The sequence below is a fragment of the Ixodes scapularis genome, unplaced genomic scaffold (genome assembly GCF_016920785.2).
Source record: "Ixodes scapularis isolate PalLabHiFi unplaced genomic scaffold, ASM1692078v2 PGA_scaffold3__209_contigs__length_174095766, whole genome shotgun sequence".
Classification (NCBI taxonomy): Eukaryota; Metazoa; Arthropoda; class Arachnida; order Ixodida; family Ixodidae; genus Ixodes; species Ixodes scapularis.
Window position 1 is genome coordinate 30,526,319 of NW_024609868.1, and position 14,341 is coordinate 30,540,659.

Below are 14,341 nucleotides of genomic sequence, written 5' to 3' on the forward strand. Positions count from 1 at the left end.
AGCTTGTGTAAAGTGAAAAAAAAACTTCCGTGCCAGTAAGCTCGTGTAAAGTGAAAAACGCTCCAACTGATTATTGTTGCACCGCCTGGCAATTCCTTCACCTTTGGCAAATATAATCACGTGATTATTCCTACACAAATTCATATATTCACCATTGCATGTTAGTTACGCCGTGTTCCGCACGGTAAATGTGCAAAATATCTTAATTTACGAAATGAGAATATCACGATCGAATGACTGCCCTGATAACTATGAATATTCACTTAGAACTTCACATATTATACTGCAGACGTTTTGTTAACCATTGATACCTAACCTTTGCTTATAAAATGCCTACCAACGTGCTTATAAGTTGGCAGTATGTTAAAATAAATTAAAAAAAGTAAATATAAAATAAAATTAAGCGATTGTACAACCTATGTGCGATTCCGCAACCATCACTACAAGCAATCGTAGTGCACTGTTCAAGTAGTTTCGTATTTATTAGGCATTTGCTCTTTTATAGTTCTCTTAGTTGATGTATCCCTTGAAACGGGGCCCGGTTCGTCCATGTAAGATGTTGACATATATCCGTTTTGGAGAGCACCACTGACAAAGAAAATTTCAATATACCAGCTCAGCTCAATAAAATATATATATATATATATATATATATATATATATATATATATATATATATATATATACACACACACTTGTACCCCAGGCATAGTAACGTTTTCGTTGAATAGCTTTTTTATCTCTTTTTTTTTTTTTCTCGCAACAAGTGTTTTTGTTTGTTTTTTGTCTGGCTCGGAGCGTGTAAGTTGTCACTCGTCTGTCTTCCTGACTGCGCGATTCCCTCGATTTAGAAGCACCTTACGCTTTTGTTGGCGCTGTTCGTTTCTCTCTCGTGAATACGAGTCGTCAATCACGCACCAAATAAAATAATAAAATAAACTACGACAAATACAAAGAAAAGGTTAGATGGGGTTCACACCCGGCATTGCAACGCGCGCCTCGGGTTGATTGTGTGTACTCTGTGCCGTGTCGCTGTCTCTGGCGCTCGCGTGACAGGTTGAGACGGAACGCGCCGCCCGCCGACTCGGACCCTTCGGAGTCCAGGGCCCAGACGCATGGTCCGCGCGGTGCCGCATGTGCCCGGTCGTCGATCGCGGGCTCTGGGTCCTCCTTCCTCCTCCTCGGCATCCAGAAATAGCCTTGCCGGAAACGCGGCTGGAGGATGCCACGCAAGCCGCCGCTCTTCATGACTCCTCCTCAGCATCTCTCCTCTTCTTATTTCTCTCTCTTATTTTCTACCTCACTTTGCATCGCATTCGAATGCCGTTTTTACTTCGGGAGGATCTGCGTCGGCATCCCAACTTTGTGCGCCCTTCCTTTCCATGTCCTTTCCTTTTTTTCTTTTCTTCTCTTTTCTATCTTTTTATTTTTTTCGAAAATCGTACAACTTTGTTTTAGAAGCACACATGCGAGCGGAGTGAATCGTGTGCCCCCCACTTCCGGCGACGTCGCCAGGTGGGCGCTGCCACCGGAAGCGGACGCGCGTGCCGCATGGTGGCGCTGTCCGTCACCAACACGAGTCGCACTCGCAAGAAGAACACATACCGAAGGCCACGAACACACATAGGCGCGAGTTCGAAGGATATGGAGGTCGTTTCGACTGGACGAATGACGCGCGGTGGAAAATCTCCCGATGAAACAACGATATCACTGGTCCGTGAGAACAGTGACTAGCTCTGAAATGAATGTTCACAAATAGGCCCATTTTCTACGCAAGAGCTTTGCGCACTGCGCGTGCGCAGGAACCCGTTTTGCGGAGAGCGAGAAGCGTCGGTGCGTGTCCTCTTTTACAGCCCGCATCGCTACTTGAGCGTGACGTCACAAACATCAGATGGGCCACCGCCATCCGCTTCACTCAAATGAGCTTCCAAAGCTACCTTCAAGAACAGAGGCGTCCTGCACGCGTGTTGTACCAGTCGGGACGTCACGCTAAAAAGATGTCCATAACCCAACACGATTTTTCACGACAAAAATAAATATATATACCCGATAAGTAGTGCACCTCTCCTCCGCCAGGTGGCATCAGCTCGTTCTTAATTTCCGCCCCCATTCCCTTAATTAGCCGAACTTCGATGAAGCTTTTGTCGATCTTAGCGCTTAGATTCGTAAAATGTGGACCTCGGTAGGTTCGGGACGTCCCTGTTGTAGTCCGTTCCCCATTACGATGAACTCCAGCGGAGTCTCCGAGCTATACCAGCCATTCTAGCACCGTGAACCAATAACTTGCATCCTTCACCAAGGTCTGAGGACACTCACACGTCATATTATCGGCTCCGATGTCTGATAGCAGCGTTTGCGGTCTATCGTAGGGCTAACCGCAGTCTTGCCAAACAGTCACAAAACGCCGCAATAAGACCGAAAAAAAAAAAAAAAACGCAAGAAACAGGCGACAAGAGGAGCTCTTCTTTTGCTAAAAGGTAATCACACTGCGGGGGTATCGAAGGGTACGGTTGTGGCCAGGGTTAGAACCCCGCGGAGTTTGTCGACCCTGCGGGGTGGGAGGCGGCGGACCGCGCGAGACGGGCCACAAACGGAGCCGCGAAGGTCGTCCAGGCGCGAGCGGAGCCAAGATCAGCCGCCGCCGTCAAAACAAGCAGCCGCCTGCACTTGATTCTCGCTGGCAGGGACGCCCGGCGACAGCTGCCGGTTCGACGGAGGAGGGACATTCCGCCTCCAAAACGTGGCGAACGTCAGTGTTAGGGCCGAGAGGCTCAGCATGGCGGAAGTTACGGAGAACTTGTCTGGAGCTGAAGGAATCTGTAAAAAGAGGAAAGTTGTCCGGGATGTGGCGCCATTAATTAATCCGTTGTCTCCCATGGTGAATACTATAGACTATAGATTTTTAGTATATAACAACGAGCTGTGAGGATTGAGGACCCAATCGCGGATAACTGATAGAGGCGAGTACTAATTTATGTCTGTCTGTACGTTTGCGTGTTTATGTCTGTATGTGTGAGGAGAGAGAGAAAGACTGAATGACATATCTGGAAAAAAAAATTATATCCTCAAATTTTACAACGTCTATTCCATAGCTCCTACAGTGTGGAACACTGAACGCTAACGCACACAGTGATTGCGCTTGCTCGTATAAGTAATACAAAAACTCACCAATCAAACGCACAAGTCGCTGACTAGGAAATTTCAGACAAAACAAAGCTAGCTGCGATATAAAGATAAAGCACAGCTTCGCCTCTTTTTTTCCCTGCGATAGTACACAAGCCGTGTTCCTTACAAACCTAAACAAAAGCAATTCAAACGCCTATAGGCAGGAGAGCAGGCCCACCCTCCCAATGAAAGCTAATCCCAATCACGGGTCGATCGCAGGTGCGCGCACCGCTCCCGATAAGGCGATCCTGTGATTCCCTTTCGTTCACCGTTTCCTTATCTCGGCGTTATCTCAAGGAGCGGGAGCTGCCCGTAAAGACAACACCAACAGAAAGCCAATTCATACGTGCCTTTCGCGCCACTTGACTTTTTATTCGCGTTGCACGGCGCGTTCTCTTCGCCCACGTCGAGATAATACCCAGCGCGCTCCTGCCGCCGTCATCCAAAACGTTGTCGAACCTTTTATCTATTTATTTTTATTTTTCGAAACAAGAATGCGGGCGCGTGCACGCCTCTCTCCTCTTCTTTGAAGCCAAACAAAAGGCATCCACTACGCCATACTGGTCAACGAGACAAAAGAAGCCGCCGCGCGCGGGGCTCTAAGCGGCACAAGCCGCCTCGCAACTTTGAAAATGTACGACGCAGACAAAAATGGAATAAAGTAACAAATAAACAAACGGCCGGCCTTCGACCCTTCGCGCCAAGAGCAGCAGTAACGAGAAAAACACCAACAAGAAAGAACAACAAAAACGAGCACCAACAACGGACAACAACAACTAAAAACACAATTAAAAAGCAACAAAAACAAGTACACCAACAACAAAGACAACAACAACGCAACCGTGTACAACTTCAGAGGAACCCAAACGTTGTTGGGCTCGACCTCCTCCAACAACAACGGAGCCGGGAATAACTTTAGAACCCAAACATCGCAAGGGCAACAATAGACTAAACAAAATAAAAACACGGCATTAAAGAAAAAAATGCCAGCGAAATAATAAAGACCCAGACTTGTAGCGCGTCCAGCGTACACGACACGCAACGCGGTTCGGCGTGCCGCGGCATGCATCATCTCGGCCCAATCACGGTGGCAAAGCGATTGGGCGTTAGAGCGTATCGTTCTCTTCCGGGCATACACTGGACTGCTGGGATCTTCTGTTGACTTCCTACGAACAATCCTTTTATTTATTTATTTATTTTTATCGTGGCTTTACGGTCGATTATGAGTCGTTTGGGGGTGTCGACCAGTTGTTCGTTGAATACAACACCGAACCCATTCGACTTATACAGACGCACGTTCACGCGCAGGCGCTCGCGTAGAACAATACGTGAGACAAAGCGCAGATAGACGAACCGATCACGATCCCGACACGCTTGGCAACAGCTCTGTCCAGTCCCCCCCCTCTCCCAATCATCAGTTTTTGTTGTTGTTTTTGTTTGCTTTCTTCTAGCGCCTACGACGATCGTGCAATCTAGAAGGAAACGCGCGTTTTATCGTATGGCTGCAGACATTACATAAGCGTGCAGATTGTATGCTGATTTATACGCACATTGTTACGTACCTCCAGGAGCTTACGTCATCTTGCCTGCTTTTTTTTTTTTGGACCCTTTTTATGTCGCTTATCCCTCTTTTCACTTTCACCTTGTCACTCTCAGTATGAATCAATCGATAGCTCAATCAGAAAATCGATACATTTTTATTGACTTGCGTCTGGTTAGTAACTAATTATAGTAATTAAATGAGTTAATAGCAATCATGCTGTGATCATGCGGCGCATGTCAAATCAATATTTTTCTAGTGTTTATCGTTTTGTTTTTTTAGAAAAAGAAAAGGATAGCTGGGAGATGTGCAAGGGTCTTGTTACTTCCAAGCATTCTTGGCACTTACCCAAAGCGATCACCAACCCCGAGATAGTGGTAACGAACACCTCTAAAGCGTATTAGCCGACACGTAGAGCGAAGAGAGAAGCGACAAGAAAGAGGCGCTACTCGCAACTATATTTACTGAGATGAAGAGAAGGAAGAACATCGTAAAAATTCATCGCTCCAATAAATAGGAAAAAAGGAAGAAAGATGAAAACTAAATAGTAGGGTGTTCCCTCGCAGACACGTGCTTCAGACACCAGGTCATTTGTTTAAACACCAGGTCCGTTGTTGGCCGTCATGTTGCCATCATGCAGGCTGTTTCGCACAAGTTTTGGCTCGTGCGGGCTCTTCATTGTCAAAGATGAATACAAGCACCTCATCCGTATTTGGCTCCCGCGTTGTCATCTTGCCTGATGTTCCGCGGCAACCGTGGTTCATGCTGTTTCTCCATTGTGTGTGTTAAAAAAGTCTATTTCCTCGTTTTGTTAGTGCAACTGATCCAACACTGATGCATTCGTTATCTGCAGATAGGATGTGGTAGGCTTCCAGTACCTCGCGGGTCAGTTGGTCTTTGTGCCTCCCATAGGATGCTTGTTTCCCCGAATAACAAACTTCATATATGCACTCATTACAATGTGCTGCAAGATGTCCTCCTACTGTGGCTCTCAGAGAGTAATCATGTAATCATGTTCGCGTAGTCTATCATTAAGGCATCTGCCCGTTTGACCGACGTAGCTCTTGCCACACGAGAGTGGTATGTTATACACAACGCCTGAAGTGCACGGAAGAAGAGGCTTGGCATGTTTCTTAGTGCACCCGGGTTTTGTAGCACCTTCGGCTAGCGAGTTTACTCTTGAGCAAATTTGGCTCATTTTTTTTACGGTGCCGAAAAAACAACTCAAACCCCAAAACGACTTGCTGCTTTTTTTTTTTTTTTAATTGTGTGAGGTTTTGTGTAGATACGGAATTACCACTGGTCATGTTTTGTCGACATCAGTTGTGAGTAGCGCTTTTTCCTGCCTCTTCTCTCTGCGTGTGCGCTAACACCGTTTCGATGTTTAAATACCAACTAGCCCAATTATCAACCTTTTTACGGCAACAAATACGTTTATTAATATATATATATATAGCAAAAAACTTGACCTGAGCCCGCTCCTCCTGCGGGGTGGCGAAATACACAGTGCGCTTGAACGCTTACAACAGTGGCTACAATAGGCCGTGGACGGGCGACGTCTTCTTGGCTGATGGCCCCCAACGAGCCAATGCATCCCCGCGACGGTCACCCCTGGGGCGCCGCGCGTGTCAAAGAAACCGAAAAAGCAAAACATCGCAAAACTATGTTTGCGCCCTCTTCCAATTGAAAAAAAAAAAAAAAAGAGGGAGTGTGCGGAGTTGGGGGGGGGGGGGGGGGGGGTGAGGAGTGTACGTTTGTGAGATGTGGCTAAACGCGTGTAACAGGAAAGCACGGGAAGAGCACGGTTCCATAGAAGACAACATCCACAATATAGGAGTCGTAATAGAATAATCACGTGGTCCAATTCCAGTCGAAAAAACAGTACCACTATGGAAAGGTAGTCTAGGTTAATGCTCTTATTGATGCAAGTGTTCCTGGACTCTCATTTATTCCTTTTTTCATAGTGTTGAAATTGTGTATGAGGTATGACTCTCGCTGTTCGCGCTCCCGGTTTGATCGAAATCCAGTTTCCAGTAATGTCACAGATAATTCGTCGAAAGAATGCTCTGGGAGGCGAAGGTGTTTTGAAAGAGGGAGGCCTGGATTAGTTTTAGAGTGAGATCTGTGGTTGTTAAAGCGTAGTCTAAACGCCGCCTCGATCGGTCCTACGTATTGCATTTTGCGTACTCTACACTCTAGCAAGTACACTACGTTTGAAGAGTTGCATGTCAGTTCCCCTTTAATTTTCATTGAGTACTGCGAATGCGTGCTTTTGGCTGTAGGCTGTTTGTTGAATTTGTAGGTAGATTAAACACTGCGGTGTATTACAGGGCCTGCAACTGAGAATTTACTAACGTGTCTCTAATGTTGCGTGATCGTCTATAGATCACCCCCGGCGGGGAGGGAAATGCGCGTTTTATGCGGTCACTTTGCTCGAACATGTTTTAGTGTCGTCTTAAAATATTATTTACGCTAGGAGAGTTAGTGCTATTGGCAACGTGTGCGACCGAAAGCGTCGCTTTGGTCGGCCTTCCAGCCGCCTCGGTGGCTCCGAGGCGAGAGCGCCGGCCTACGGATCCCCAGGTGGCGGGTTCGAATCCCGACCGAGGTGCCCGCAATATGACGGAGGCTTATTGCGGAGAAGGCGCCGTGTAACCGAGCTTTCGGTTGCACGTCAAAAGATCCCCAGGTGGTCGAAATTAATCCTCAGTCCTCCGCTGGGGCGTGCCAGATGCCCGTCGTTGGTTTGGCACGTAAAACCCCCAAATTTGACTTTTTTTGGTCGGCCTTCCACGATTGGTCCAAAAGCTGACTATGACGTCGGAAAGGGTATACCATCGACGGTAATACGAGGAATGAAAGACCTTTAATTTCGATGGTGCATGTGTCAGTGTTGCTTTGAGAGCGCAATGATTTCAGGCTTCCACCATGCTATTTACAAACACCATCGAACTTGTTGTTCGCAAGGTAATGACGTCACAAGGGGGAACCATAGGAGGGCGCCACCAAAACATCTCGCCGCTAATAAGTGAGACAGATTTGTGTGTTGTGTGTTGCTCTGCGGGGGACGGTCCTCCAGGAGGTCGCTGTGGTTCAGCGTTCTGGCTTTATGGATCGCATTATCAATTATACGAAGTGGATATTTTTGATGTGTCAACACGTTCTTAAGGTTTTGAGCGCTCGCGTCAAAATCATTTTTGTTTTAACAGATGCGTTTGAAACGTTGGGCCTGGCTATAGGGTATGGTGTTCTTGCAGTGACGTGGGTGGTCGCTCTTGTAATGAAGGTAATGTTGCTGATCTGTTGGCTTGCGATAAAGCTTTGTTGTTAATTTCCCATCCTTTATTTTAAGGGTCCCGTCTAAGAAGTTAATGTCGGTTTGAGATTAAGTGTGAGTGAAACGAACGTGGGGGTGGACAGCGTTGTAATTAACCATGAAGTCCTTCCTGCAGGTCCGCCTCGCCGTGTGTCCAGATAAAAAAAAAAATATATCATCTATGAATCTTTTGTACAGTAGTGGTTTTAATGGGTAATCGCACAAAAATTGTGATTCCAACTTCCCCATAAGTGTTAGCATAACTGGGTGTCATCTTGGTTCCCATTGCAGTACCGCTAACTTGTCTAAAATATTCATTATTAAATTCAAATGCAAATGAGGGTCGCAATGGCGTGACCATCTGGGCTCTCTTGTTTTCTTTGGGGCTCGTAAATATAAACTAATCCGTTGTCGTGTGGAATGTTCGTTTACAATGAAGACACGTCCAGGGTTACAAGATATGATCCTTTCGGTATATGTAAATTTAATATATCCCTGAGGAAGTGGGTAGTGTCCTTGACATGCGAATCGAAAGTTGTATACGTATGTGCTGAATTAGGTCGCCTACATAGCCCGATAGAGGTTCCGTTATTGTTCGTATACCGGATATGATTGGGCGACCTGGATGACCACTTTTGTGAATTTTCGGAAGCATGTAAAAGCGACCGGGGGATGGTTGCTTTGGCTTCATTATATTATATTCATTAACAGTTATCTTGCCTCTGTGTACAAGTTGTTTGAGCTCTGACGTTACGATCTGAGCGTGGCGTTTCGTAGGGTTGCCTGGAAGACACTCATAAAATTTGGATCGTTTAGTTGGCGGTACCCTTCCCGAACATAATCGTCAGAACTGAGAATCACAATCGTCCCTCCCTTGCCTGCCGGCTTAATTGTGGTGTCTTTTCTAGTGCTTAGTGATTTCAAAAAGGTTCTCCCATAGATTTAGTTAGGTTGTCCCGTCTTCCTTTGTACCTGTGGTATTCCAGGCCGTTGTTGCGATCGGTCTTTGGAGCCCAATCGTTAGTTGGACGTGGCTGTGTGTTTTTGGAGTTGGACGGTTTATCTACAAAGTATTCCCGCAACTTTATATTTCTGGCAAAGTTATCCAGGTCTTGGAGAACTTGGAACTCATCAATGTAACCAGTGGCAGGGCAAAAGTTTAGTCCTTTAGAGATGACTTTTTCTTCTTCGGCTGACAGAGTAATTCCAGACAAATTAACGATAGTGCATGTACCACTCGCCTGGTCTTGCGTGGGGTGTCTCCCCTCCCGCAGTGTGCGTACAGTCCCTTCCCAGACTTAACCACCTATAGGTCTGGGAATGGATTCCTCGGTTTGGCATCGCTGGCATCATGGTCTGGAGGGACCGCGTAGGATTGTAGTTTCTTTAGTGTTGCCAGGTCTATTTGGTATCTGAACCTGGGTGTGACTGCTCCTCCTGTGCGTATGCCGCGGAGCATCACTGATTCTTTTCTTTTGAATTCTTCCCTAGGAAGAGCCAACCCCGAGGGAAACTCATCTCGCGCTGTATTAACATCTCTGTCGCAAATAGCCATTTGCCAAAGCAGAGATTAGACGAAAAAAAAAAGTTTGTTTTAATTTAACCCGAAACACCTCTATGAGCTTGCTTTGCTATATTCTCTCAGCGCCAGAAATGGTATACTGTCTAATAAATAAGACATGTGTGCTTGCTCAAAAAAAAAAAGAAGAAGAAGATTGAGGTCTCGCGCCAGACGGAAGAGGCAGAAGGCGAGAACGGAACACCAGCATGAACCAGACCCAGTTACCGCAGCATCAGATTCACCAGGCGGCGCCCAGCCGTCAGCTGAACATCATTCTCTGCGTTCTGGGGGTCCTCGTGGTCCTTGCCAGCATCACCGTCACCACCTACAAGCTACACGATGGCAGCGCCATCTTGGCCTTCTTCAACAGGTCCATGTCGCTACTCGCCAACGACGACGGCAGCCCCGACTCGAGTTCCGCCGGAACGCCGAGACTGCCCGCTCACCTCCTCAAGCACGAGCTCAAGAAGTCAAACGCGGACAAAACGTGCAGGTCGGACGTCTGCATCTGGATGGAGGACTACCTCCGGGGCAAACTGAACGAGAGCGTTAATCCCTGCCACGATTTTTACGCGTACGTCTGCTCGCAGCGCTGGTTCGCCAAGGACCTCCGGGTCCAGGACAGTGTGTACCAGGAGCGAACGACCGGTATGATGATGTACGACATTGAGAAGTTCCTGGAGGACTACCGCAAGCACAACAATGAGAGGTACCATAAGTACCCGGGCGTTTTCCTGCACCAAGCGATTTCGTTGCTTCCCAAGTGCCAGTCCGAGGAGAAGGAGGACGTGAATATGACGGCTCTCAAAAGGCTCCTCGAAGAGTACAACCTGGGAGGCTGGCCGTACCGCAAGGTGCCTCGCGGCCTCAACGTCGTGACGGTCTCCGCGTTTGTTGATCGCGACTTGGGCGTATTCTCCTTCGCGAGGACTTATCTCAAGAGGCTTTTTGAAGGCGACCGCGGTTACACTGTCCACCTTGGTAGGCCCAGTTCCACTCTGAAGAGGCACCAACTTGCTTTCCTGAACGAGAACGTCGAAAACTACACGCAGAAAGTGGCCCTCGCCCTAACGTTAACTGACAGGCATGTTGACGTCACGGAACTGGCCGAAGCCATTGTTCTCTTGGAGAAGAAATTAGTCGCTGCAATGCCGGTCGTCAAGTTCGTCACATTCCAAGACCTGATGATGCGCGTCGATGAGCTGTACCTCAAGGGAAAATGGGACTGGAAAAAGTATTTGAACATAATTTTTCACGACATCGAGAGCTTCGACAATGAGAAACCGGTGGCGATAATGGACCACGAGTATGTCACCCGAATGGCTGCCATCGTAAACGAAACAGACACGGTGACATTACTTAATTACATTGGCTATCGCCTGCTGGTGCATGTGTCCCCCATCCTGGCTAAGGCCGCTAGCCCCCTTTTAAGACTGAGTCACGACAACTATCGTGAGTTCGTTCCTGACAGACTCCAGGCCTGCATGCACCTTCTCGAACGAGTGTACAAGCAGGGAATGCGCTTCTTCGCCAGGATGACGTTCAGCAAGAATAACTCGACGCTGCTGCTGAAGCACTACGACCACAGCATGTCCAAAGTCGAGGTACAGCTAAAGAGCAGCATGACGGACAGGTTGCTCTCCACGTCGTCCTGGCTCGACCGCGCCGCCATAGGAGTTGGCGTGGACAAGCTGGAAAGCATGAAGCTCGTGTTTCTGGGAAGCACGGACGCCATCAACACCATCGTTAGCTATTACAACTTTAACGCGCAACCGCTAGATCCTGACCGCCTTCTTGAGAGCTTCAGGGACCTCCAGACGGGAACGATGAACACCTACTGGGAGACGAAGCCGCCCAAGGATGATTTGGACGCGAGGTATGAACTCTCTTCGCTGTCACCCGGGTTTGAATACTTCCACGGCAGGAACGTGCTGTTCCTCCCGCACGCGAACATCGCCTTCCTCAATGACGTCACCAGGACCATTGATCCCGTCTTGTACCCCATCCTTCTTGCCGACGTCCTACGGGGCATGTTCGCGGCGATAGACCGCCGAGGCTCCACGGTTGACCAGAGCTTGGCAGTGGCTAGCTGGTGGAACGCGGACGAACTAAGCCGGTTCTCCCAGATTGAGCTTTGCTTCCAGGACCAGTACTACGTCGAAATCAGGGACCTGCTGGGCGATCATTTAGATGCCGAGATAAGGCTAGACGAAAGCATCGCCGACAACGCCGTCCTGGCGCCCTTACACGACCTCTATCTCAAGACGCTCACGGTGCAGGGCCTGATCCCGGACAAGCTCAAGTTGCCACTTGACGCCGGTGACATGGACATGCATAGACTCTTCTTTGTCACTTACGCTCTGGGTCTGTGCGATAATCCGAGCCGGGAGTTGGCGATACGCAAGATTAAGTACGGAGTGATTCCCGGGAGGCTGCGAATCAACGTACCCCTTATGAACTTTGCCAAGTTCTCTGCTGCTTTCAACTGTCCCGTGGGTTCGGCGATGAATCCACAAAGAAAATGCACGGTCTGGTAACGTTCACGGGTTTTCCGGATACCGCATGTAAATTCTCTTCCGTGAGTCGGACAATTGTTAACATATTTCAAGATTCCCAAAAAATAAAATGTTGTCTCTCTCCTTGTATATCTATGTGTGTGTGTGTGTGTGTGTGTTGTCATCTGACCGCGCTCTAAGTTATAATGAAGGTTTTACATCTTGCAAAATAAGTCACCCGATCATCAACAATGACCAAGCACAATTACTGGCTCGTGAAGAATATTTATTGAATAGCGGCGCAATGGTGGCGGATTGGTAGCCACCTGTGCATGTTAGCAGATACAGCGCGGTGCTGTGCAGACAGTTCGTCATCGTTTAGTTTCTGGATTGTCGCGTGTCTTCTGTGTGGTCGAGGCGAAGTCATCGCCCTCGTCGTCGTTCACTGCGTCTCCGCCATTTATCGTTACCGCGGATATGGCACCAGGGCGCCCAGACGCCCTGCGAACTTCTTCCAAACTGCCACCCACTGTCGAAGTTCCATCCGTCCTTATGCTCAATGGCATTGTCCCTACATCCGCGAAGTCCTCCATCCATCCATCCACCTATTCGTTCAATCATGTGGTACATGCCTATCACCTCTGTCGCTGAGAGGTCATCGTCTTCGCTGAGGAGGACAGCGTTCGAGGGAACAGACACCCCCTCGAACGAAAAGAAGGGTCAAAAACACTTCCCGCTGAGATTTCGCCGGGACGACGACACTTGGAGAGAAAGAAAAGACACGACGTGGCCGGAAGAAAGTCCCCATCACAACACAGCCGAGACGAGAACTATTTTCTTCTTCCTCTCGTGTGTCTATCTGGCCGCCATCTAGCACGCACGCACATGTACAATACGCCTAAAGTACACATGCACAAACACACGTACCACGTGACCAGAACCAGACGGTGCACGCCTATGTGACCGAGAAAACTGTCAATTTCTCCTTCTCTTTTCCCCTCGTGGACTGCCATCAAAGTAAACTTCAGAAAGAGTAAGAAGAAAAGACTCTTCAAGACCGTCAGCTACACTGCACTCGCCACAAACGTTCTCAGAGATTTTCATTCGCCAAATGGTGCGTAGCTTCTGCAATAGAAAAAAAAAAGTATAACGAAAGAAGAATAGCAAAACCAAAGAAAGGGGCGAGAAACTACCAATTTTCCGGCAGCAACTCTCTGTCACCCCCTTCTCGCCTTCGGTGGGGAAAGAACCACCCCAAAGTGGGAAGAGTACCATCACTTTTCTTACTCTCTCTCTCTTTCTTTATGCTCTTGAAGGAGTGTACTATCACGACAGAAGAGACGACTCCGCACCGTCCTTCGCGACAGTCTCGACAGCAGGGTTCTCGCGGGCATGTCAAGATAGACCTGTTCTTGTCTCGGAATTACCGAGAAATGCATCGCAGCACGACACAACAGCGCGCATCAAGAAGCGTTGCTCGCTTGGACGCCCCAGCTCAAAAGGACAATGAATCGCTTTCGCGGCCGGAAAGCCCGCGTCGCCTAAGCGCAGAGAAGCAAAATAAATTTGTCGTCTGCTTTGTCCTTTACATTGCCATACGACAGAGAGAGAAAGAGAGGCATAAGTGGGGGTAGAGGCGATTTTCTAACGATAACGAGTTGCTGCCGACGCCGCGCAACCCCCAGCGATTCATATAAAGGACGTCGTAGGAAACTATTATTTCCGGACTGTTCGCAGGTCGCTGGCGGCAACGTTTTCGAGGAACAGATGGGTTTATATTGTATCCGCTGCGCGATGCGAGACGACGCGATGTGAGGCGAAGGGTATGCGTACGTTGTTATGCAAACGAGAAGGAAATGCGAGCTGCGGGAGAAATCTGAAGTAATGGGAAATGTCAAGGGCAGTCGAGGTAAAATGCAAAGAAAGAGGCGCAAACGGAGGGGGAAATGTCGTCAACCACGCATAAACAACGAAAGCAGAAGTACACGGAAAAGGAAGGTGATACAGAGGCGATGTAGTAGAGAGATCAGACACGGGCGTGATAAAAGAAACAATGGAAACAATGTCAGTGTGTAAAAATGTGTAACGAAAGCGGAGTGAATGCATTGAATCTCGAGCTCACTTTAATGAGGATAACCTCATGTGCATGAAGGCACCGTTGTTGTGTACACCCATCCGCGAACAGGACACATAGGTCTTCATGTGCCCAGTTTAAAAGTGCAAATATGTTGCATTTTAATTAATCAGCATTGTGAGAAGTGTAA

At 48.1% G+C, this 14,341-nt stretch overlaps 1 protein-coding gene across 1 annotated transcript; it reads left to right on the forward strand.

The window, feature by feature from the left end:
- Positions 1-9,788: 9,788 nt before the first annotated feature.
- Positions 9,789-12,119, forward strand: LOC8040256 (neprilysin-1-like). Its single transcript, XM_002414062.5, has one exon. It carries the CDS (start codon positions 9,789-9,791, stop codon positions 12,117-12,119), a length of 2,331 nt encoding a protein of 776 aa, XP_002414107.3.
- Positions 12,120-14,341: the final 2,222 nt, after the last annotated feature.